This window comes from Bemisia tabaci, chromosome 1 (genome assembly GCF_918797505.1).
Source record: "Bemisia tabaci chromosome 1, PGI_BMITA_v3".
NCBI lineage: Eukaryota > Metazoa > Arthropoda > Insecta > Hemiptera > Aleyrodidae > Bemisia > Bemisia tabaci.
Window position 1 is genome coordinate 40,569,568 of NC_092793.1, and position 24,557 is coordinate 40,594,124.

The 24,557-nt window shown below is 39.8% G+C and overlaps 1 protein-coding gene across 7 annotated transcripts in view; it reads left to right on the top strand.

Moving 5' to 3' along the window:
- The first annotated feature begins 2,916 nt into the window (after positions 1 to 2,916).
- The window catches only part of gish (casein kinase I gish), a 204,636-nt gene continuing 182,995 nt past the window's right edge, over positions 2,917 to 24,557 (top strand). For 3 of the 7 annotated variants that reach the window (XM_019053432.2, XM_019053434.2, XM_019053435.2), the window contains exon 1: positions 2,917 to 3,699. In XM_019053432.2, the coding sequence (XP_018908977.1) occupies positions 3,480 to 3,699 (220 nt within the window). In that variant the 5' untranslated portion in view covers positions 2,917 to 3,479. The remainder of the gene's footprint in view (positions 3,700 to 24,557) is intronic. The other 4 variants (XM_072301012.1, XM_072301019.1, XM_072301023.1 and 1 more) reach the window with 2 other exon arrangements.

Here is a 24,557-nt window from a genome sequence, read left to right on the forward strand (position 1 = left end):
GATCGTACCTCTATAGTATGTTATTCCATGCAATGTTCTTTGTTTATCTATGATTTATTTATTTGTGTAGATACTTTAATACATTTTACTTTCGCAAACTAATGAAATTGTATAGATACATACCTTCGGCAGAGGTCAATGCGAAAGACTTTGATTTGAAGTATCTTATCAAAACACGAGCAAAGATGATTCAGTCAACTTCTGACGCAGAATCAAAGAGACTTGCTAATAATCAAATTAAAGGTAATGCTTGAAGTCAAGTATCTTTGATTTTGTGACACTCAGTTGATTTTTATCAGTACAACACTATTTCTCACTAAAAAGATTTCACTTAACAGAGCGGCGCCTTCGGCTAAAAGTACAATCCTGATTCCTGCTGCACACTACATACACACTTCCTTTGTCTTTCTCAACAGCAGTTGCTGCTGTGTAAAACGGTTAGAAATAACACTTCACATTAATACCAGTTTATGTACACGAAGACTGACGAAGATTGAAATGAAAATGGGAAACTTTTCACACTAAACTCTTCAAAACTGCAGGGCGACCACGAGGATACGAGGATCTAGAAACTTCTATGAGCACTACTGAGTGATAAGCAGAGACAAGTCCCTTTATAACCCAGAGTTAAGACAACTCGATTATCAGCTGACTGGCAGCCGGCCTTGGCTGGCCATGGAGGCCGAAACGAGTGCACTCAAACGAACGATATTGAGGGATAAGGATAAGGAATCCTCCGATGTCTGTCATCCAAAAACAACAACATCAACAAAAACTGATCAAAACCTTAAAATTAGATTGATTAGTGGATAATTTCTTAATATATTTTCATTTTGGTGCGATTAAAATAACAAATTACTCTTGATAAACCACAATTTAGTTATATTTTCATTACTTTTGTTCACATTCGAGGTACCGCCATCTTGGTGCACTCGTTTCGGCCTCCATGAGCGAGAACCAATCAGAATTGGATTTTTTTTTAGGCCACTTTCAGCCTAACCAAAAGTGAGTTGTCTTAACTCTGGGTTATAAAGGGACTCTAGGTGATAAGTGATAAGCCTAAATAGGTGGTGCATGGAAATATAAACAGGAAGACCCAATCATCGGTTTAGTTCACTACACCCTCTGCCAGGGAGCGCTGATCTCATGTTACTCTTAATTTCACTTATTCACCTCGTCGTCCTAATATAATACACCTACTTTTGCTCGGTAATAGGCAGTAATCTCAGATAAAGTTAGTTTTTCTTTTGCTCATGGTGGTTCTGCCGGTTCAAACAGGCCGTTACGGTCCTAGATGACCGTTACTCCCAAATGAAATTAATCGGTCGACGACGGACTAAAACTAACCTAAAGTTAAAAAAATATGAGTGGGTAAGTGAATTTGGGCAAAAATCAACCTAGAATACTTTGTTTCCGCAATTTTATTTAGTTCCCGCCCTACATTTGAATTTCAAACTTGTCCCGATTTCGCCGCCAATCCTCTAGCCAATAGTAGAGATGATTGAAAAGAAGCTTCATTTTTTGCTTTTAGCGCTCCGTCTTTATAGAGTACCTATATTGAGAGAGTATGGCCACTGGGTCCCATGGAGAGGCTTAGGACCCAAAAATGGCGGTGCTTTGTTTTGGTTTTTGTGGATGGGAGGGGGGTCATTGCCAACTTTTGACGGTTATCACCAACCGCACTTGCTGCCAACCTTACTACATCTAAGATAATTTTTCTCAAAAATTGCACACGATTAGCCTTAAAAATATGTAAAGATGTCGCAATAGTGCATTTGAGTAAATTTCTCGTTACGATAAGCAAAGACAACAACATTTTGAGTCATTTTGCATTACATTAACTTATGGCGTCCGCCATTTTTGGGTCCTAAGGGCTCCATTCAGCCTAAGATGGCTGAGCCAATCAGAGGTGGTAACTCAAGTGGCCATACTCTCTCAATATAGGTACTCTACGTCTTTATGTCTTTGGTACATGGTACATACACTTATACTTAAAGCGTCCAGCCCACGTACAAACTGGGGCTCTCAAACTGGCACTAATTCTTCTATTTCTCAGCCATTTCTGCACGGAATGCCTTGAAAATTTCAAGATCTGATCTGTGATGTATCCCGAACACATCGGTTACCCTAAAAGATCGTCGGCCCGACGATCTTTGAAAGGCAACAGTCAACAGTTCCATCGATGAGCCTCTTTGAGGCCCCTAATTTGTAGTAGAGTCCCTTTATACTGAGAGTCAAGACAATTTGAATCCATTTCTGATTGGTTCCCGTATTTTAGGCCTCCACAGTGTCACAAACGGGAATAAAGATTACATTTTCACCAATTGCAAAGATTATAGTCTGGAATGGACCAGGGAATTACGGGTTCGGCAAGGAACAAACGGAATGAGAGGAGGAACGGAGAAAGGCATTTGAGAATGGGCCGATCAAAGATTACGAAAAACGTTCAATTTCTGTAATCTTTATTCCCGTTTGTGACATCCATGGAGCCGAATTGTCTTGACTCTCAGTATAAACACAGAATATATCTGTGGTATAAAGGGACTCTAATTTGTAGGTGGGCTGGACGCTTATGATATACGGAATCGTCACCTTCCAGGCAAAGTATCACAAGCGCCATGCAACGTTTAAAAATTTCCGCAGTCATTTTATTTTTGTACAGAAAAATTGTTCAACAAATCTGTCCGACAATTTTACAGAATTTTTATTTTGCTGCCAATAAACTTCAGTGAAATTTTCAAACAGATTCAACCAATAATTTCTCTGTAAAAAAATGAAATAGCGGCGGAAATTTTTAAACGTTGCATGGCGCTTGTGATACTTTGCCTGGAAGGTGACGATATCCCGGTGGGTCGAATGCAGTCGAAATGTCGAATGCTGTTCAATCAGCTGATCCTACCTGAGGCCCGTGGTACCAACCCTGAAAAGTGACATCGACAGTGGACTCCCTAATCAACTGCTTCTCTATTTGATACAATAATGCCTCTTCGTACACAGAAACATAGTACCGAAATTATCTTCACATTTTTTTTAAGTAAAAATACCAGCGTTTTAGTGAATTTTTCCTGTGCTGCTCTGGAATTCTCGTGAACGCTGCGCGTACACCTGGGCCTGTGTTCTCTCTCGGTCCTGCAAGTTTTGTCCTCAGATATCCATCCGCGTTCTGAGTGTCAAGGAGTAAGAAGAAATGTTCATAATTAGTCCAGAATATTAGAATGGATATTGGCTCGTCCTCCTCGTAGCAGCACAAATTCATCAGTAAGGCCTCGGTTACTTGTGTATATCTCCGGTGATTCATTCGGCTTGTAGTGCGTTGTACCATCCAAAGATTGTGATACTTCGGATTCGTTCGTATATTTCGGTGAAGCATGAGCCACAATTGCTCTTGTGATTCGGGCCCTGCGCCTATCAAGCAGCCATTTGCTGCATTGTGTGATTCTTAGCTCAATCTCTCGTCCATATTTTTTCATCAGTTCATTATGCTAAGAGGTGAAGCTAGGGACCGTGCCAAAGAACGACGAGAAGACACGAAAAGATCCGGTAGAATTCTCGCTCCATCAAGAGGTGCCATGCTCACCAGTGGCCATAGTGTCACCAGTCGGCATAGTGTCTCCAGTAGCTCATCCGTCATGATGGTTGGTCCAAATTTTCGTGTCGGCAAAAAAATCGGTTGTGGAAATTTTGGAGAGCTTAGACTTGGTGAGTAACTCTTCTTATTCACTTATGACTACAGGTTTACGTATACTCCCTGTGGCCCTTATCTGTGTAGTCCAATTGAGCTTCAGTTCCTATAATCACCATTATGTACCTAAAAAACATTCTCGCTTATCACAATAACTTCAGCTTTATATTGGTGCTGTGGATATTTTATCAATGGTTTACTGTTTGAACGGATTTTATGTAGGCTCGTACCTCATTCCAGTATTCAGGCGCACACTTGATGGCACTTGCCCAACCAGCATCAAATCCCGACGTCAAGCATACGATGGAGCAGCAATAGAATTAGTGGATCAGTAATTAATGCCAGATTCAACTCCAAATTTGGTTGCCACTTGCCAAAGTAATCTTTGAATGTTTATATTCATCCCGAAAATAGGAAAGCAAGGTGGAAAAAAAAGGAAAGCCTATGTTACATTATGATCAGAAGTACTCTACATCAAGATACCCAAACTTTCCTCAAGTTACTTACTGTCCGTACTTAAATAAGGTATGAATGATTTGAATTCCTAATTTATTGTGATTTCAATCTCAATTATCCAGTGAACCCCTTCATTTGCATCTTTGGTGATCTCGCGTAACATCAAGAGTCGTTGATTGACTCATGCTTTTTATTATTAATATTAGATCATTCCATGTGAAATCAATTAAGTAAGAGAAAGCCCTGATTTTCTCCATCTGCTTCCATTTTTAGCCCTTAAATTTGAAAAGGGTTGAAAATCCAACGCATCAACTTTTCCCGTGAAGTTTCTTTGTCAGGATTCTCTTGCACCCTTAAAGTTTAATGTTCAAGATTCCGTGATACCCACCTACTAAGCTTTTTTATTTTGTTTTGAAGTTCCTAGTACGCTTCATGAGATGATCACAATTCTGCAACATTATTTTCAAGGTTTTATATGGGTGCTCATCCTATCCAAGTTTAGGTTGGAGGGCGTGGGTGATAGAATGGGTTCACATCATTTCTGCCCACTCCACTGTTCTGACTGTTTTTCCCATTTTCATCTCTACCCATTTTATTTTCACCCGAAGTTGGTTTGGCAACAGCAAAGAGAGCCTTGAGCCCTCTAGTCATCTTCTGTGCATCTATTTTATTGCAAGGAGTAGACAGACAGAGGTACACATCTTTAGACTAGTGACAAGAATCCAGGAGTGGTGGCGAGAACGTCACCTTAATTTGCGGGTAAGTGGACTGGCGGCTGTTGACAGGCGTATTGACCTTGCTGTGATATTTTAGGTGCAATGATATTATATGTAGATTTTTTTATTGAATCTAATTCTAATCAGATCAGCCCTAAAAATGGACAAAAATTTTAAAATTATTGAAAGTGGTCGTGACCAGGAGTGCCTAATGTATGAGGGATTTAAGTTTAGGCATGCGCGTACCCCTAATTACGTCTTCGTGTGGCATTGTTCATTAGCTAAAAACTGCGGCCCAATCTAAGTCACAAATCACTCCCAATGGACGATTCTAAAGATGTATGGTACGCACGACCATACAGCAATCACTGGAAAAGAAGTGCAGCTGCAATAAATGTGTCCAGCCGTTTAACGAAAAGCTATTGAAAATCTACATGTGCAACCGTCCAAAATTTCAAGAACAGTTTTAGTTGAAGCAGATGATGAAGATGTAAGGGACATGACTTACTTTGACAAGGAGTACCTCACTCTAGCAGCATGCGGAGCTAGGCAGAAGCTTTTACCTTTCACTACTTCCTTGGGTCCAGAAGAAGCCCTGATGCAACTTTGAAAGAGTTCGCATCAGGAAGAAGATAAAGGGTTAAAAATTTTTGCAAATGAGGTCAAAAAAATAGTCAGTATTTCTCTTCCAGCAAATTTTTCTCTTCTGACATGAAACAGTTAAGTTATACTAGCAGACGGTACATTCAAGTATGCCCGAAAGTATCTTCTGCAGATCTACACAAATCAAGTATTTACCAATGGGATGAACATACATGTTGTTACTTTCTTCTCAGCATCCAAGGCAGAATCAACATACGTCGCCATGTGCCATTTCGCCGCCTCTTAAAAAATGTGCCTAGAAATAACTAACACCGAGCTGGTAATTCACAAATTGATGCTAGATTTTGAAGTTGCGGTACGTAAAGTGTTTGTAAGTATTATTACCTATTCAAACTAGTAAATTTAATCTCTGGCAAAGTTGGTTCGGAAGAATTCATGCCTCACCGCAACTTCGTTCAGCCCATTACTATAAATCTGGTCACGATCAGTCTTTCTCAAAAACTGAATGATGGCTGAGAATATTTTTTAGTTTATCGTATTTGAAAGTACAGGAGGTTCTACCCACTTTCCTTAAGCTTCAGGAAATGAAGCCTAATAATCCTGCTCGTCACAAGTTCAGTGCGTAAGTATGTTTGCAAGGATCAAATTTATTCGTTGATTCACCCTCCCTCCTTGTGGGCTCCTTTTTCTCCAAGGACCAACCTACAACAACCAATGCTGTCAAGAACATAATGTTAGCCTTGATTTTGAGTTTTATACAAATCATCCAAAGATCCATGAAAAAATTCTACAGATCAGAGACGCCCAAGTGATGATTTCTTTGAAAATTAATTCTGTCAACAAAAATGAAACTTTCACTGAAATAAAATCTCAGTCGGAGGAGGACGAAATGATTGTAAGCCTGACCCATAGTCCAGTCAATCTGGCTTTTTATTTTGCGCAAATCTGAGGAGAAAAAAGTAAGACGGATTCCCAATGTAATTTTGGTCGCTGAACCCGAATCTGATGTTTGCCAACAAAAATTTTGCCCGTTAATGGCCGCTATCTTGAAAAAATGGCGGAAAATCACGTTCCCCACCTCCCCCCCCCCCAAAAAAAAAAAAATCTCACTTATTTTGGGGTCTTTGACTATATGAGTTATCTTTATTTGAAAAGTACGTAAAATTTCCTATCAAACGGCTTTTCGATTTTTGAAATCGAACAATGGACCACTAGACAAGGTACGAATTTAAGCAATCTGATACATGTTTCTGAACCAGAATTTCACGTAGAGCACGATTCGCACAACGAAAATTACTTAAACCAACTCCTAACAAAGATATTAACGTTTTTATTTCACATTGGTTATGAGGAATTTGAACTGCCCGCTCACAAGAAACTCAAGGCTCTACGTGAGTCAAATCGCGCACTACAACGGTTTCTGCAAGCCTCTCAATCGAGCAATGTTCATTTCCCACCATGTGTTGTTCAAACTATTAGCAATTTGCTACAGCTGAGCCAAAGCGTCAAGATTGAGGTTGCCAGATTTTTATGTCGCAGAGACTGTCATGATAACGTTTAGCGCGCGATGTGAATCACGTTGAGCATTGAGTTTTCATGAGCGGATGGTTTGAATTTACGCATCAAGAATCATAAAATATCTTCGTAAGGAGTTAATTTCGGTAATTTTCGTTGTGCGTATCGTGTTCTACGTGAAATTTTGGTTAAGAAACATGTATTAGAATGCTGAAATTCGTACCTTGTCTAGTGGTCCATTAGGGTAAAAGTTATGAGCGATTGCGTTAGAGGTGGTTTACGGGTTGATGAGTTTTTCGTAAAATTTGCTGCGTAAAAACGCTGTAACGCTGTTGGAAGTGAAACAGAAATTCCGAAAATGGTTTGCATTTGTCCCCCTTGGTACCAGTAACCCTCCGCCATGAAAAAATCCCCCACCCCCGCCCCTCCCCCCGCGCCCCTCATTCAATGTGCACTTTTTTCAATTAGATCACACTAATTAAAGATGTCGAAAATGTATGCAAAACCTTCATGGACCACTTGGTTTTCCAACTCCCATCACCCCCCTTAACCCAGTTATGACCCCTCTCACCTACCCCTCCCCCCTCAACCCCCTCCCCGCCCTCCACCCCAAACCCTTATTAGCCATTTAAGAGCCACCGAGCCGATTCTGAAAGCAAGAAATATATATTATATATATACACACACACACACACCAACACCCTCTCACCCACACACACACACTCATATACCTAGGCGGGGAAAATCTTTTAAAGACTTCATCTTAGGCAGCTAGGAACCCAAGATGGGTGTGTGGGATTTCCACCCACTAAAAACCCCTCCACTTTGGGTGAGCAAATTGGAAAAAAAAGAAGCACTGAATGAATGTTGTCTTGAATCTCGTGTAAAAATATTGGCAGCAGGATCTGTGTTCCAAAATAGTATAGACCTACAGAAGGCTGTAAGTTTTCCTATAGCTTCTGTAGCCGACTATGCAATTTCTTATAGCCTTTTATAGCCCGCGGCAAAAAAGCTACAGCCAGGCGATATACTGCAAAGCCCGGTGATAGGAACCATAGCCCAGCTGTATAAGTGTTTATCGCTTCGTGTAGCCCAGCTGTATAATTTTTTGTCGCTTCGTGTAGCCCGGCTGTGTGACTCTCTTCGCTCTCTACAGCCAGTTATATAATTTGCTATCGCCTTTTATATCTGGCTCTAAGAATTATTCATCCTAATTCAATGAAAACGAGACGTATGTAAAAGCCGTAAGTGCACAAAAAATGACACAGTTTTTTTTCAAGACAGCCGTAGATGCATGAGAGCCAAGGAAAACAGTGCTTTCCAGTAAAGTGCCGCCCTCCTCTGCCAATTTCTAACCTGAAAATGTGTTTGTTGTGCGTCCAAAACGCAACCACGAAAGCATGCAGAAGATAGCACTTACGGCCGAACAATAACCGTCTTGCATAACAATAACCTAGCATGAAAATGAAAAATACCCTTTTATGTAATGGAAATAAAATCAGTCGATTTTTAATCACCCATAGGATTTCTAGGAGTCTTTCCGGACGATTAGTGGCAATTTGACAAAGAACGGAGGCTTCTTTCAATAAAATGATCTTGTCAGAAGCGTCTGAGCCCGTTTTCTCATAACTTCATTTTTGCACTTACGGCTCTCTTCGCTATCACAGCAGAACTAACAGGGCGTCAAGCATACACACACACACACTAATATCAGCTCGTAAAATACTTTCGAAGTGTGCGTTGGGGAAAAATTTTTCTTATTCCGGTACTCTAGGATGTGCTACTAAATATTCCATGAAAAAAACACCAAAATTATCTTTACTGTTAGAGATAAGCTTAAAAAACAGCCTATTTCCATCCTGTCCCGTTCCATTCGGTCCCATATGTTTCCATCCTGTCCAGTGTCCCAGTTCACAGGGGCAGAGTGGAAAACTGTTACAACTGAGACTTGCTTGTTTAAGCCCTGTAGGCGCTCTTTTCTACCGATTTAAGTGAAACTTGGTATACGGGGATATTTTTCAATGGGGAACTCGAATTTTTAGTCGAATATCCAAGATGACGTACATAGCTAAAATGCTATCTCAGCACCTAATCAATCGATTAAAGTGAAACTTGGTACCCATAGATATTTTTTGACGGGAAACTGAAAATTTTAGTCAAATTTCCAAGATTCGAAAATCCAAGATGGCGGCCGTGGCTTAAAACACTATCTCGGTGACTAATTAATTGCTTTTCATGAGACAGGACGGGAAAACCTTGGTATTAGGAAAAGAAAGGTAATTTTAATTGGGGTGCAATACATGGTTTCTTATTTATCCCAGGCTACAAAATCGAAAAATTCCTAAGTTTTTTCCATCGTGCACAGATTCTCTCGGAAAATTGACTCTTCTGGAAAAGCTAGCATTTTAAGGAAAAATCCGAATTTTCCCAGGATAAATCGCACTGATACAGGTAAATGGAGGTGTTGAAGCATAATATTGGTATCAGCTGATACAATGCTGATGATAGCAATTGCTTGTAATTTAGAGTATAACCTTAGTTCAGTTACTTTTTACTTCAAGCAAGTCTCTTCTATTTGTACTCAAGTCTCTTAATAAAACTATCATTAATTTCGTGGTAATAACACTTTATAATTTAACATGGTGACCTCGACGTGTTCACGCCTGCTTGGTTACTTGAGGAGAAATCAAAATGGCCAAGACAAGTCATAAACGTGCCGGATGAGTTAGCAAAACCAGAATTAAAACCACAACCAGTCTCGGTGTTTTTTAGTTCAGAAACATCGCAAACTTTACTCGAAAAATTTTCGTCATTACAAAAAGTATTGCGGATTCTAGCTTACTGTAACCGATTCATACATAATTGTAAAAAATCAAATACAGCAGAGAGGAACTTCAATGATCTCAATGCAAAAGAATTAGATGAAGCATTGATAATATGAATGAAGTCAGCGCAGTCCAGCGAATTCTCATCAGAGATTCAGAGCTTACAAATCAACAACGAACTCATGAAATCAAGCAAAATACGATCCTTAAACCCCTTCATAGATAAAGACGCAATCTTGAGAGTGGGAGGCAGGTTACAAAATTCTGATCTGGAAGAATCCGCAAAATATCCGGCTCTTCTGCCCATGACCCACAGACTGACCACCTTGATTTTTCAAGAAGAACACAAAAGATTGCACCACGCTGCACCCCAATTACTCTTGTCAAGTATAAGACAGAAGTTCTGGCCACTTCGGGGTAGAGTAATTGCAAAAAAGCTGGTGAATAGATGCGTTATATGCGCTAGGGGTAAAGCGAAACTTGCATCCCAACAAATGGCCCCCTTACCCAAAGCTAGAGTATCACAGTTCAGTGCTTTTTCAACAGTGGGAATAGATTTTACTGGACCATTAGAAATTTCTTCATCACACCGGAAGAATGCATCTGTTGTAAAGGCGTATGTGTGCATTTTTGTGTGTTTTACAGTCAAAGTTGTGCATCTAGAGTTAATAACCAAACTCACAGCAAGCTCTTTTTTGCACGCTCTAAAAAGATTTGTCGCAAGAAGAAGACTTCCAGCTGTTATTCATTCTGATAATGCCAAAACTTTCGTAAGTGCAAACAAGCAAATCCAATGTATGTTTGATATAATTAATGAAGACCCTACAATTTCAAAATACTGTGCAGATGATCGCATTTCATGGAAATTCATACCTAAGTACTCTCCACATTTCGGAGGACTATGGGAATCTTCAATCCGCATCTTTAAGTATCATTTCAGAAGAGTTGTTGGAAGGTCTTGTCCCACTTATGATGAAGCAGTAACTTTAATATCGCAGATTGAAGCAGTAATGAACTCCCGGCCAATAACTCCACTTTCCAACGATCCAAATGATATGGAAGCATTAACACCTGGTCATTTTTTGACAGGAAAACCACTCGCAGCTTTCCAATCGCCATTCTTTATAGGTCTTAGTTGATACAGGTGCCCAAACAAATGTCCTACCTCTGTATATGTGTTCAAACAACTTAACCTCAACGAAAACATCATCATACCCTCTAAAGTAAATATAAGAACCCTAACGGGTCAACCCATCCCATCTTGTGGTGTATGTCATTTATCGGCATCTTTTAATAACAATCGTTTCAACCTAAAATTCCACATCGTGAACCTGACTTCTAAAACACTAATCGGTTTCGACACTGCCAGACAGTTTGATCTGTTGAAATTCATCAATTCCATCGATGTCCGCGACACATCAAAATCTCCAAACAATTCATATATTAGAGGTTATGAACTTGTTTTCCAAGGCATACTTAGGTTGTTTCAAAGACTTCGAAGTTAAGCTTAGTGTAAACCCTAATGTTCAACCAACATGTGATCCACCTAGAAAAGTACCATTAAAGTTAATGAATGAACTCAAAACGCATCTGCAGGAATTGACAGAGGAAGAAATCATTTGCAAAGTAGATCACTACACTCCTTGGGTAAGCTCACTTGTTATTGTCCGCCAAAAGGACAATTCACTCAGAATCTGCCTTGATCCCAGAGCATTAAACGTACACGGCTCCGTTGAGGGAAAGTTATATGAAAAGTGAATGTACATCTCCACTCTCTTCGGCATCTTCAAGTAGGGTAAAAATACTATGTTTTTAACCAAAAATCGAAATGTGTTGTTCGAGCTCCTCGAAAAATATATCGACTTTTAGGTTTTTTTCTATAAAAAATCACGAAATCGAAGAGATTTCCATTTTTTTCAGGAACAAATCTTATCGCAAACTAAAAACCAATTATACTGTTAAAAAGCTCTTGCTTTCAGCTTTCTAACGGTCTATAGGTTTTGGAATTTGGAGCAACTGGCCGCCTATAAACTGAATTTTACTGCAATCATTTCAAGGAATTTTCCGCCAACTCGGACGGCCGGTTCCCTTGCATTTATCTCGGCTGTTTTTGAAGTTAAGAAAGAAAACATGTACACCGTAAGAAAGACCACACTCTCAGCTTTCTATTGGTTTGATAACTTTTGAATTTTGAGCAACTCAACGCCGGCACATAGGAATTTTTCGAAACTATGTCCAAAAACGAGGAAAAACGGGTGGCTCCAGTCAAAGTCAATTTCTCGCCGCCCAAATGCACCGAAATGAAAAACCAACATGTCGTTAGAAAGCTAAAATCGTCAGCTTTCGAATGGTACCTTGGTTTTTTGTAGTGTTAAAAAATCTTGATTATAAAATACGAATCCAAGTCGAAGATGAAACCTTGTATTTTGGCTACTCTTTTTTCCAGGAAGGCATCTCTTAATTTTCCCCCCGTCATTTTTGGGGAGAGTTTGGTCGCTCTGAACATTACCTGAGAGACCTGTGTCTCATATGACACATTATGAATCACACCTGTCTCAGTGAAAATTCATGGTTGCCAAATTTGGTCATTTATCATAGCTTTTCCAAAGAGCCTCGCCAAAAAGGGGTGTTTTGTAGCCCCTTTTTGGATAACCGTGTTGGTCAATCGGACAAGGCTCAAATAAAGGCTTATGGTAAGTCACACTTCCAGGCAAAGTTTTAACTTGATGTGACACTTCATTTCGGCTGTACAGCGTTTCCAATTTTTCACTTATATACAGGGTGTTTCAGACCACCCGTACCAGGCCTTTTTCTCGGTTGGGTTAGGTCGTAGGAAGTCGGAGACCGCGGAGTTGAGTAGGGAATTGACCCCAAGGAATCCGAATTTCGTGGTCCCGAAACCCCCCCACCTCCCCTTGGGGGGTGAAGGGGGGGTCACGATGCTAAAAGTCACGGTTCCCGACCGAATTGCGGCTAGATCGCATCAGAATTGACGTTGATTCTCCAGAAAAAGACGGTTTCCTATGTAATCTACCCCGAGGACTATAAATTTATGTTCCCTGAGCTCCTCGGGGTCGATTACATAGGAAACCGTCTTTTTCTGGAGAATCGACGTCAATTTTGCGACCAAAGAGGAATCCTGAGAAATCTTTGGCGGGGTCGAGGCCCCCCTCCTCTGGGAGTTACTTTCTGCCGTTCAGGGGGTCTATTAGAACTCCTAGGAGTCACTTAAGATGTAAATATGTTCTGCTCCTCAATTTGGATGCAATCAATTTGCGATTCGGCAAGGAGCCCCGATTTTTAAAATTTGGCCCCCCCGTTTACCCCCCAAGGGTGTCTAGAGGAGCTTCGGGACCATGAAATTTGGATTTCTCGGGGTCGATTACCTGGGAAACCGTCTTTTTCTGGAGAATTTGCGTCAATTTTGAGACCAAAGAGAAATTATGGAGGGGGGGTACTGGCCCCCTCTTTAGGGGGTCATTTTTGGGCCTTGGATGGTCCGATTTTGGATTTTTCGGGGTCAATTTCACGTGAAATTTTCCGTGCTTTTCAATTCTGATGCGATCCAGCCGCAATTCGGTCGGGAACCGTGACTTATAGCATCGTGACCCCCCCTTTACGCCCCAAGGGGAGGTGGGGGGGGGGGGTCTCGGGACCACGAAATTCGGATTCCTTGGGGTCAATTCCCTGTTCAACCCCGCGGTCTCCGACTTCGTACGACCTAAACCAACCGAGAAAAAGGCCTGGTACGGGTAGTCTGAAACACCCTGTGTGCTAAAATCAAGGAATTCTGGACCATTAGTCCGGTGCATCATGGTTAAATAGATTTGTACATCGGTCTACAGGCTAAATACGACTCTGAAATCGTATGGAAACGCAATTAAAGGCTGTTGTGATTTTTCCGAAGCAGTGTTGCCGAATTTTTATTTATTTTTTTAACATTAAATGAGGGTATTTTCGATATTTTTGGCGGAAAACGTTCCTTCATGTTGTTCATGTTCACCTATCTCGTGACATTATCATCAATCAATGTTTATATTAAAATAATCATTAAGTCAAAAATCCGGAGCAATGTTATAACCCAAGAGAACTTGTTGTCAGACGGTGGCATCTTCTACGGAAAAACACGATAATTACATTAGGTAATTTGGAAAAGCTATGATAAATGACCAAATTTGGCAACCATGAATTTTCACTGAGACAGGTGTGATTCATAATGTGTCATATGAGACACAGGTCTCTCAGGTAATGTTCAGAGCGACCAAACTCTCCCCAAAAATGACGGGGGGAAAATTAAGAGATGCCTTCCTGGAAAAAAGAGTAGCCAAAATACAAGGTTTCATCTCCGACTTAGATTCGTATTTTTTAATCAAGATTTTTTAACACTACCAAAAACCAAGGTACCATTCGAAAGCTGACGATTTTAGCTTTCTAACGACATGTTGGTTTTTCATTTCGGTGCATTTGGGCGGCGAGAAATTGACTTTGACTGGAGCCACCCGTTTTTCCTCGTTTTTGGACATAGTTTCGAAAAATTCCTATGTGCCGGCGTTGAGTTGCTCAAAATTCAAAAGTTATCAAACCAATAGAAAGCTGAGAGTGTGGTCTTTCTTACGGTGTACATGTTTTCTTTCTTAACTTCAAAAACAGCCGAGATAAATGCAAGGGAACCGGCCGTCCGAGTTGGCGGAAAATTCCTTGAAATGATTGCAGTAAAATTCAGTTTATAGGCGGCCAGTTGCTCCAAATTCCAAAACCTATAGACCGTTAGAAAGCTGAAAGCAAGAGCTTTTTAACAGTATAATTGGATTTTAGTTTCGATAAGATTTGTTCCTGAAAAAAAATGGAAATCTCTTCGATTTCGTGATTTCTTATAGAAAAAAACCTAAAAGTCGATATATTTTTCGAGGAGCTCAAACAACACATTTCGATTTTTGGTTAAAAACATAGTATTTTCACCCTACTTGAAGATGCCGAAGAGAGTGGAGACGTACATTCACTTTTCATATAACTTTCCTTCAACGGAGCCGTGCATAGCCATTAATCGTCCAACTCATTTTATTCCTGACCAGAATTACATTCGAACTTGTCTATCCAATTCTAAATACTACACCAAACTAGATATTACTGCTGGTTTTTGGAATCTGAAACTAAGCAAAGACAGTGCTGACTTATGCACTTTTAATTCACCTTTCAGTCGTTATCAATTCTTAAGGCTTGCCTTTGGTATCAATGCAGCTTCAGAAATTTTTCAAGGAGTCATGGTTGATAAATTCAAGGATATTGATAATCTTTCAATCTTCATCGATGATTTCTGCGCCCACGGTAAAACTAAAGAAGAGCATGACAAAGCTCTACACAAAACCTTGAAACGTCCTCAGGATTTAGACATTAGGTTCAATCTCAAGAAAAGTAAATTCTTCCAAACAAAAATTGAGTACTGCGGGGAAGTTTATTCCGAAGGTCAAATAGAAATAGATCCAGATCGGATCAAAGCAATCAAGGAATTACTTCCTCCTTCAGACAAAAAAGGCTTGCAGAGGTTTCTTGGCACTGTAAATTATCTTGCATCTTTCATTCCCCACATTAGCTCTCAAAACTGAAAATCTGCGTAAATTGTTGAAGAAAGTGAAAGTAAGAATTAGAAAACCTCCAGCAAGGTTTTCTCCAAGTGACTATCCGTAAGGCTAAAAAAAAAATTCAAAATGACGAAGACAAAATGTACGACTTGCTTGTCTGATCCCTAAATCTACAATGTCTGATCTTGTCTTGATACTTTATAAATGCTTGTTTGACTTTATTATATGTTATGTATGCATAATTATAGTGGACTAGGCTGTTGCCAAACATTGTATGTTCTTTTCTTTAAAAAAAAAGAAAGAAAGAAAAAAGGGGGTTGGCAGGGTGAGACCTGGCAACGCCACTTGTGAGCCCAGCCGCCGGGGCAGTTGTCGGTTCGGCAGGACATTCAATAGACATCATGACGTCCTCAACGTAATTCACTTGTTCCTTATTTCCCACACCTAACAGCATGTGCTACGGTGTGGCACGTGAAGTATGTCTCCGAAGTAAAAGGCGCTGTATGTCGCGCTCGAGCACGCCTTTTGATGCCCGCGACAATTCCGATTCTCGTCGTCAGCGAATTAAAATTATTAAAAAAGCTGGGTAGGTTGACCCAGCGGTCAGCGCGTCTGACTCCAGACCATTAAATCCCGGGTTCGAATCCTGGCGGTGGTGACAAATTTTCAAGGAACTGAGAACTGATGAGTGTATCTGCAGAAGCAGACTCTTCGGTCTTGATCCCTGGAAAGAGCGACGCCAAAAACGACCGTTTTTTGGCACAATTTGGGCCAGCGGGAATTTTTCTGGAACCGGGCCCAAACGATACCTTATGATACCCTAAAACTCTAGTTAAAATTTTAGCTTGAGTATACACACGGTTTTTGAGAAATGAGGGGGCAAAGTTGCCAAATCGCCATCATTCTGGACAGCATTTCTACAGCAAAAAGACGGGAAAAATGGACGAAAAAGTTACACCTTTGATGGGTTTCGGCTGTAAATGTTCTAATTGGGCCCCCAAGCATTTAACTGCGTTCAGTTTCAAAAAATTTGATCGCATGGTGGTCCAAAATGGGGAGAAATCGTCGACAAATCAGGATCCTTTGTCAAATTTTTAAGAATAGAAATAAAATTGTCGGTCTGCTGCAGTTTTCATGGCTAACAATGTTCTTATCGGCCCTCAATGCATGAAATTGTGTTCAGCTTCACAAATTTACATCGCACAATGGTCAAAAATGGGGGAATTAGTGGGCAAAATAAGATCCTCTGTGAAACTTTTTAAAAATGAAGTGAAACTGTTGGTCCCCAGTAGAGTTTAGATCCCGGTAAAATTCTTTAAATTCTTGTTTGGACTGTTTAAATATTTTTTAATTTTCTCTCTCCATTTTTCCTTTTTTTTTTTTAAATTTCTAAAAGTTTGCAAATTTTATTGAGATAATGCTACAAAGTCTATTCTATAACAACGTTCTATAAACAGTACGGTCTGACTTGTAGTAATAATTTAAAAAATTAAATACATGAATTTTTTCGGGATCTAAACTCTATAGGGGACCAACAGTTTTACTTCATTTTTAAAAAGTTTCACAGAGGATCTTAATTTGTCCACTAATGCCCCCATTTTTGACCACTGTGCGATGTAAATTTGTGAAACTGAACACAATTTCATGCATTGAGGACCGATAAGAACATTGTTAGCCATGAAAACTGCAGCAGACCGACAATTTTATTTCCATTTTTAAAAATTTGACAAAGAATCCTGATTTGTCGACGATTTCTCCCCATTTTGGACCACCATGCGATCAAATTTTTTGAAACTGAACGGAGTTAAATGCTTGGGGGCCCAATTAGAACATTTACAGCCGAAACCCATCAAAGGTGTAACTTTTTCGTCCATTTTTCCCGTCTTTTTGCTGTAGAAATGCTGTCCAGAATGATGGCGATTTGGCAACTTTGCCCCCTCATTTCTCAAAAACCGTGTGTATACTCAAGCTAAAATTTTAACCAGAGTTTTATGGTATCATAAGGTATCGTTTGGGCCCGGTTCCAGAAAAATTCCCGCTGGCCCAAATTGTGCAATTCTTGGCGTCGCTCTTTGAAAGTCTGGAGCAAGGAGCATGGATGTGTACTAATCTATGCACATTCATGGTTCCAGATTCCTCAAATGGATTATAAACCTCAAATAACTGAAACAAATCACAAAAAGTTTATTCTTCTACCGAAAAACTCTGCATTCTGCCGCTTTCGATAAAAATGTATAAATTACCGCTCGCACCCCAATTTCCTTGTAAATTACTGCAGCTGCGTAAATGTTCAGGTTCAACCCATCGCATCGTATCAGGTAATGGAGAAAAATTAACTTAAATGAACCGGAAGTAGGTGTGGAAAACTATTCCACGAAGAAAGTAAGATTAGACCACTGTGCCGTATAATTTTACCCCAGGAGAAATTGACGAAACCTCTCTTTGCCTTATTTTGGGGTCATTTATCTCTTGGCAAAAAAGTTGATATATGAAACAGGAATAAACGTAAAGAGCGCGAGCATAAGGACTTGTGAGCGGCTAGATTCACCGTCTGTCCAACTGTTAGCCGTAGGGTGGTCCAGGAGATCCTGTACTCTTTTAACCTATTGATTCATAAGTTGCCCCAGTAGCGTTGGTGGCTGGATTGACACGCGGAAGATTAGATTCGACCATGGGGATCAAATGGGCTTAACGAAGCCGTGTAACGCCACGCTCCAAGCATTTGAGCGTTTGAGTACGTCTTTAGTACTTTACATATAAGGCTTTCTAATTCCTTCTCAGGTGAAGGTATTTTGCTTTAGAGCAATTATCACTCTCAAACAATTTTATTTGCTCGGGGAATGATTCACTAAATCTGGACGAATTTTGACTTACGATTACGTGATTTTCAATGGAGATTGACGCGCTAAAAACGACGCAAGCATGTATATAGCCTGATAGTCACCCTGAAATAGAGAAATGCACTTCTCAAAGCTCTGTTTTCACGACCAAGAAGGAGCCTAGATGCGACTCTTCGAGTGTTGCTGATTTTAAATTTAGAGGCGTTTCTACTTTTTGATCAAGATGAAAGGTACTCAAATGCGTTTCTATACTATAAGCTCCGAGACCTCTTAATTTTGCGTAACTGGTAACGCTTAGTTCTAGCAGTCCACCGGGCCGATTTTTATGATTTTTTCGGCTATCGACGGGCAATTGTCTCTAGATAAGCCAACTCTATTCAGATTTTCAAAATGTGACCCAGGTTTTTTTATATTACGTGGTAAAGTTGCGAATTTTCCCATTTAAACAATGTAAATTTATGTTCTTTGTCATAGTTCGTTTGAGCGTTCTACCGGGCCGATTTCCATGATTTTTGCGGTTATCGATGGGTGATAGGCTCTAGATAAGCCCGCTCTAATCAGATTTTGGAAATAGGACCCAGGTTCTTTTACTATCAAGTTATAAAAGTAAGCGAATTTACGGAGTGATCCGCGCCTGCTACCGCTATGCGCAGTGGCTGAGTAGCCTGCGCATCAGCTCTACTCATCAACACAAGATTCGCCCCAATCTCTTCATGATAAGCGGTGGCCGAGTCGTCTACGACATCGATAGTACCCGCACGTCTCAAGATGTGGGTTCGATTCCTGGCTCCTCAGCTACCTAATTTATGACCTGATTATCGTCTTTAGTTGTTTTACCGCAATGTTTCATCAATCAGTCATTGCAAAACGCGTCCTTTTGACTTCATAAATTGTTTTTTTCTTTATTCATCAAAAACATAAATCCTTTCATTCTAAAAGTAAAGTGTATCTCATATCGTAATTTTTTAGGGGAAAAATAAGACCAACATTGATAGAAGGGTAAAAATAGGGCTGCGCGGTGGCCCATTGATGGCGCGGAGCTTTTTGAGGGGGTTGGGCCACGTAGCGGCCAGGGGGCGTAGCCTCCTAGTACTTGATACTCAGTTTGCGATTTATGTTAATCAAAAAATGGTGACGCCTAGGATGTACCTTATTTTGGAGTTTTGCGAAAATCAAGCTGCTCAACCCCTAAAAAGTTTCTATGTAGTCTCTAAATGAACCTCCTAAAAGGAAAACATTCAAAAAAAATTTTAACCCGTGCCTCAAAGGGCTAAAAGAGCCGAAATCAAAATTCAAAAATTTTGGCAAACGACGTATCAATTCTGACGGAAATTCGCAAGTTACGGTCGTTCGCAAGTACGGCGGAAATTTTGTTGGTTTTGGCGTATCTTGAAGCGTAAGGTCACAAAGGACCCAATGACGACGTGATGCTATGGGTCGGCTTACGGTGGATCGAGTCAATGGGAGAGGTCGGTCATGGAGCGTTGTGCTTCTAATTTTACTAGGAATATTCCTGGTCATTTGATCCATTATATACCATTGTCCTCGCGGAATTTTTCGCGTAAATTTCATTTTTGATGTTATTTTTGGTGAACAACGTACCTGAAGACCCGTTTTTGTGCATTTTGGCGAAAAAACTATTCAGGTGCAAAGTTTAGGCGTCTGTGTTTTACCTCGTAGGACGGAGTTTTTAATTTTTCATGAGGGAAGAGGATAAATTATGAATAAAATTATGAAAACTTACAAATAAGTGTCACAAATACACAAAAATACCTACCCTGATATGAGCTGCTGCATCAGATATATCATTTCCTTCACAGCAAAGTTAATTTCGAAACTTTGTCATAAGATATCATTCTTTTGCGTAAGGATCGGTGTAAAAACAAATGAAATACATTTATGAATTCTTTGAAAATTTTTAAGATCACTTTTACTTTAAATTCATATTTATATTTGGAGGAAGGGGCGGAGATTTAGAGTAGGAAGAACACCCGGCGGCTAAAAAAAGAAAGGAAGAAAGGCAAAAATAAACATGTAACATGTCAGCAATCTGCTCCTTCTTATTCCTCCTCTTCTTCAGATTCAGTTTTCCATCACTCTCATCCTCATCTTCCGCTCCCAAACCGCATCAGACTTAAAAAACAAACAACGCAAACATTTCAAAATTTCCCGGCATTGTAACGTCGAAGCATACTCGCAGTGTAATTAGTTTTGCACTGACTGCACTTTGTTTACATCGAAATAGGTGAAAAATTGAAAAATATGTACATATTTGAGAGGAGCATCAGTTATCAGATTTCACTGCTGACCGGTCGCGCGCGATCGCGGAGGGCAACAGATAAAATTGCATCATAGTCAGTGGCCAAGCAAGTTGGGGGGGGGGGTTTACCTGCTAAAAGTTTCCTCAACCATTACGCATACGTCCCAAAAAAGCTTTCTAAGAGATATAAAAGGGTGTTCGAGTGAAAATATGCCCAATTTTTTTTTTTTTTTTTAGTTCTGCTATAGCTATGTAGTTTATGAAATAATGAAAATACCCAAAAGGGGCAAAAGAGCACGTTTTGATGGTAATAAGTGTTTTTTAGTTGCCAATGAACAGGAATCATACCTACCTGGGTCATTTAGTAGTTACAAGAGTTCTCTGGTCGCTTGATTTTCGAGATGAAGCTCGCGCGCAATCTCTGAACGCAACAGAAAACGTGACGCCACGGCCAAAGTGGCGCAAAGTGGCACCCAAGTATTGCGGAATGTTTTTCTCAGGACTTTTACGAACATGCTTAGACAATGTTTTCTAGCGGATGGTAGCGGATGGGTAGTTAACAGTATAACTAAACTTTTCTTTTTTTGCTTTTTGATATAAGCACAATAGCGCAAACATTATCATTGAAAAAATGGGCCGAACACAAAAAATTATTAGCGTAATGTGTTCTCCAAACTCTGAAGAATAAGAATCAATCAATGAAATTAGCATTAATTTAAACAGAAGAAAGTTAGAATAGAAAGACTCGGACGATTTTTCGCCAACATTGAAAGTCACGCTAGGCCCCTCTTTGATGGCTTCTGTTACAAAAATGAACATGATTTGTTCCAAATCAATGTCAGATCCTTAAAATATAAGTCTCGGGGAACACTTTTGCCCCTTAAAAAATGCGATTTGCCCGAATCGCCCATCACCGACTTATAGCATTGATTCGATCCACCGTACGGCGGGGCGCGTCGCGCCGCGGCCGGCCGCTGCTCAGCGCGCGGGCCTCATTGCCGGACTTCTGAAGTACGGAGTACGGACCCCTCTTTTATTCTCCAAGGAGGACCGGGAGGCTCCAGGACCATGAAATTTAGATTCCTTGGGGTCAATTCCGTATCCGTCCCCGCGGTACTGGACTTCGTCCGACCTAAATTAACTGGAAAAAGCTCGGTTTGGTAAGTCTAGGACACCCTGTATGTATATGGCTTGTTTCGTATTTTTTTTAATCCGGCGCAGACGCAGCAAGTCGAACGAGCTGATTTTCATAGTACTTCAACTAACATACTTGTTCCCATTATGGAATAGCCTCTTAACTATCTTTAGTATAATTTAAGTGAATGAAGGTAGCCAAGTGCTATGAATGATAAGCAAAATTTATGAGGAAAGCAAAAACTTACATTTTATTATGGAATCAAAACGCTGACGCTTTTCGAAACCCTATCTTCATCGTGAAGGTCGTCTAAACAAAGTTTATACAAAAGGGTTATAAACCAAGCAGGTAACATTCATCACAACTGATTCAAATCAGTTGATAATAAATCAAAACATATCCAAATCTATGTAGTACTCATTTTTAATCAGATATGGCAACAAAAGACTACGTGCAAAACGGGCCATTTGGGGCTCGGGGCGGATACCTTTGAGACTTGCCCTATTCATTCACCCAATAATGCCCCATCTTTTCCCCAAGTTTCAAGCCCCCCAAAAATTTTGGGGAGACGCGGCGGGGGGTCAAAGTTAAAAACCGGCAAAATTTTCGCGAATTTATTACTCGAAAACCAAGAAGTTTTGGAAAACGCGGTTTAGACAAGCGTATTCAGCGTGACGAGAGCTTTCAGAAAATGTATAACATCATAGGGTTTTGTTAACTTCAGCTCGAGTTATCGCCTCTGAAGCGCCGGAACGCTCAAAAAAGACCCCTTATTTTTTCACGTTTGGGCCGATTTAAAAAAAAGTCATTTTTTTATTTTGATGAAAAACTGATATGTTGTTCCTGACTCTCTGTAGCCCCTCTAGCTCTTTACCGCATGCTGGGGAAATGTTTTGGTTGCGAGTTTTAAGAGCGGAAAGGAGCAAAGGTCGGGAGAATCGGCCATTTTAAACTGCGCGCGGCGACGGATCAGGAGACATTTGGCAACAATGCGAGGTCGGCAGAGGAGTGTGATTCGCCGAACTGAGTGGGAAGGGACGTTTTCCTTCCGATCAACGCCGCGCGCGCAGTTTAAAATAGCCGATTTTCCCGACCTTCGCTCCTTTCCGCTCTTATAACTCGCAACCAAAACATTTCCTCAGCATGCGGTAAAGAGCTAGAGGGGCTACAGAGAGTCAGGAACAACAAATCAGTTTTTCATTGACATAAAAAAATGGCTTTTTTTTTAAATCGGCCCAAACGTGAAAAAATAAGGGGTGAATTTCAAGCGTTCCGGCGCTTCAGAGGCGATAACTCGAGCTGAAGTTGACAAAACCCTATGATGATATACCTTTTCTGAAAGCTCTCGTCACGCTGAATACGCTCGTCTAAACCGCATTTTCCATAACTTCTTGGTTTTCGAGTAATAAATTCGCGAAAATTTTGCCGGTTTTTAACTTTGACCCCCCGCCGCGTCTCCCCAAAATTTTTGGGAGGCTTGAAACTTTGGGGAAAGATGGAGCATTGTTGGGTGAATGAATAGGGCAAGGCTCAAAGGTATCCGCCCCGAGCCCCAAATGGCCCGTTTTGCACGTAGTCCTTTTATTTTCAGTCAAATTTTTTAAGTTTATAAATTCTCCTCTTACTACTTTATTATAAAGTAATTCCAGTAGTAGGTGATCTAACGCAAGTTTTTTGTAGAAATTTAAATCATAATTTAGAAAACTTTTTAGAATTCAATTTCATTTATTTAATTTTTACTTTACATGTTTATTTTTGGTCTGGTGAACAATAAAATTTAATTAAATAAAATTAAATAACCTTAAGTTTAAACGTAAAGGCAGACACTTGATTAGCTGGCATTATAAGTTCTGTTTATGGAACGCTCTAAATTTTAAATTTTTGCTTCGTAATCTTTCAATTAAATGTTTTTTTTCATATGAAGAGCGAGGCCAAAAATGACCGTTTTTTGGCACAATTTGGGTCCGCGGGGATTTTTCTGAAACCGGGCCCAAACGATATCTTATGATACCCTGAAACTCCGGTAAGAATTTTTGCTTGAGTATACGTCCGATTTTTGAGAAATGGGGGGGGGGGGGCAAAGTTGCCAAATAGCCAGCATTCTGAACAGCATTTATAAAGCAAAAAGACTAGGAAAATGGACGAAAAAAATACACCTTTGATGGGTTTTGGCTGTAAATGTTCCCATTGGGCCCCTGTGCTCATAACTGTGTTCAGTTTCAATGATTTCGGTTGCACAGTGGTCCTAAATGGGGAGAAATTGTGGACAAATCAGGATTCTTTGTCAATTTTTTAAAAATGAAAGTAAAATTGTCTGTCTCCAGCAGTTTTCATGGCCAACAATGTTCTTATCGGTCCTTAATGCATCAAATTGGGTTCAACTTCACAAATTTTCATCATACAGTGGTCCAAAATTGGGAAATTATGGGATAAATTAAGATCCTCTTTCAAATTGTTGGTCCCCTGCAGAGTTTAGATCCCGGAAAAAATCGTGTATTTGATTTTTTTAAATTATTACTGTATGTTAGACCGTATTGTTCATAGAACTTCGTTAAAGATTAGATTTTGTAGCATTATTTGCTTCTACATTGCATTATAAATGATGTGTAAGCTTCTTCACCACATCACGGTCCTAATCTTTGAAGAATTTTTTTGTTCATTTTACCTAAGGTATTATTATTTATTTTTTTTCTTTTTTTCTTTTCTGTTTTTTATTTTTATTTTTTTCTGTTTTTCTGATCCTTTATTATTTTCTGATTTTTTAATTTTATTTTTTTCTGTTTTTCTGATCCTTTTTTATTTTCTGATTTTTTAATTTTTTTTTTTCGTTTTTGGTTTTTCCAATTTTTTTCCTCTGTTTTTTTTTTAAAGTTTTCTTTTCTTTACTGTTTTTTCAATTCTTTTTTGACTGTTAAAATCTTTTTTCTCTCTCCATTTTTCCTTATT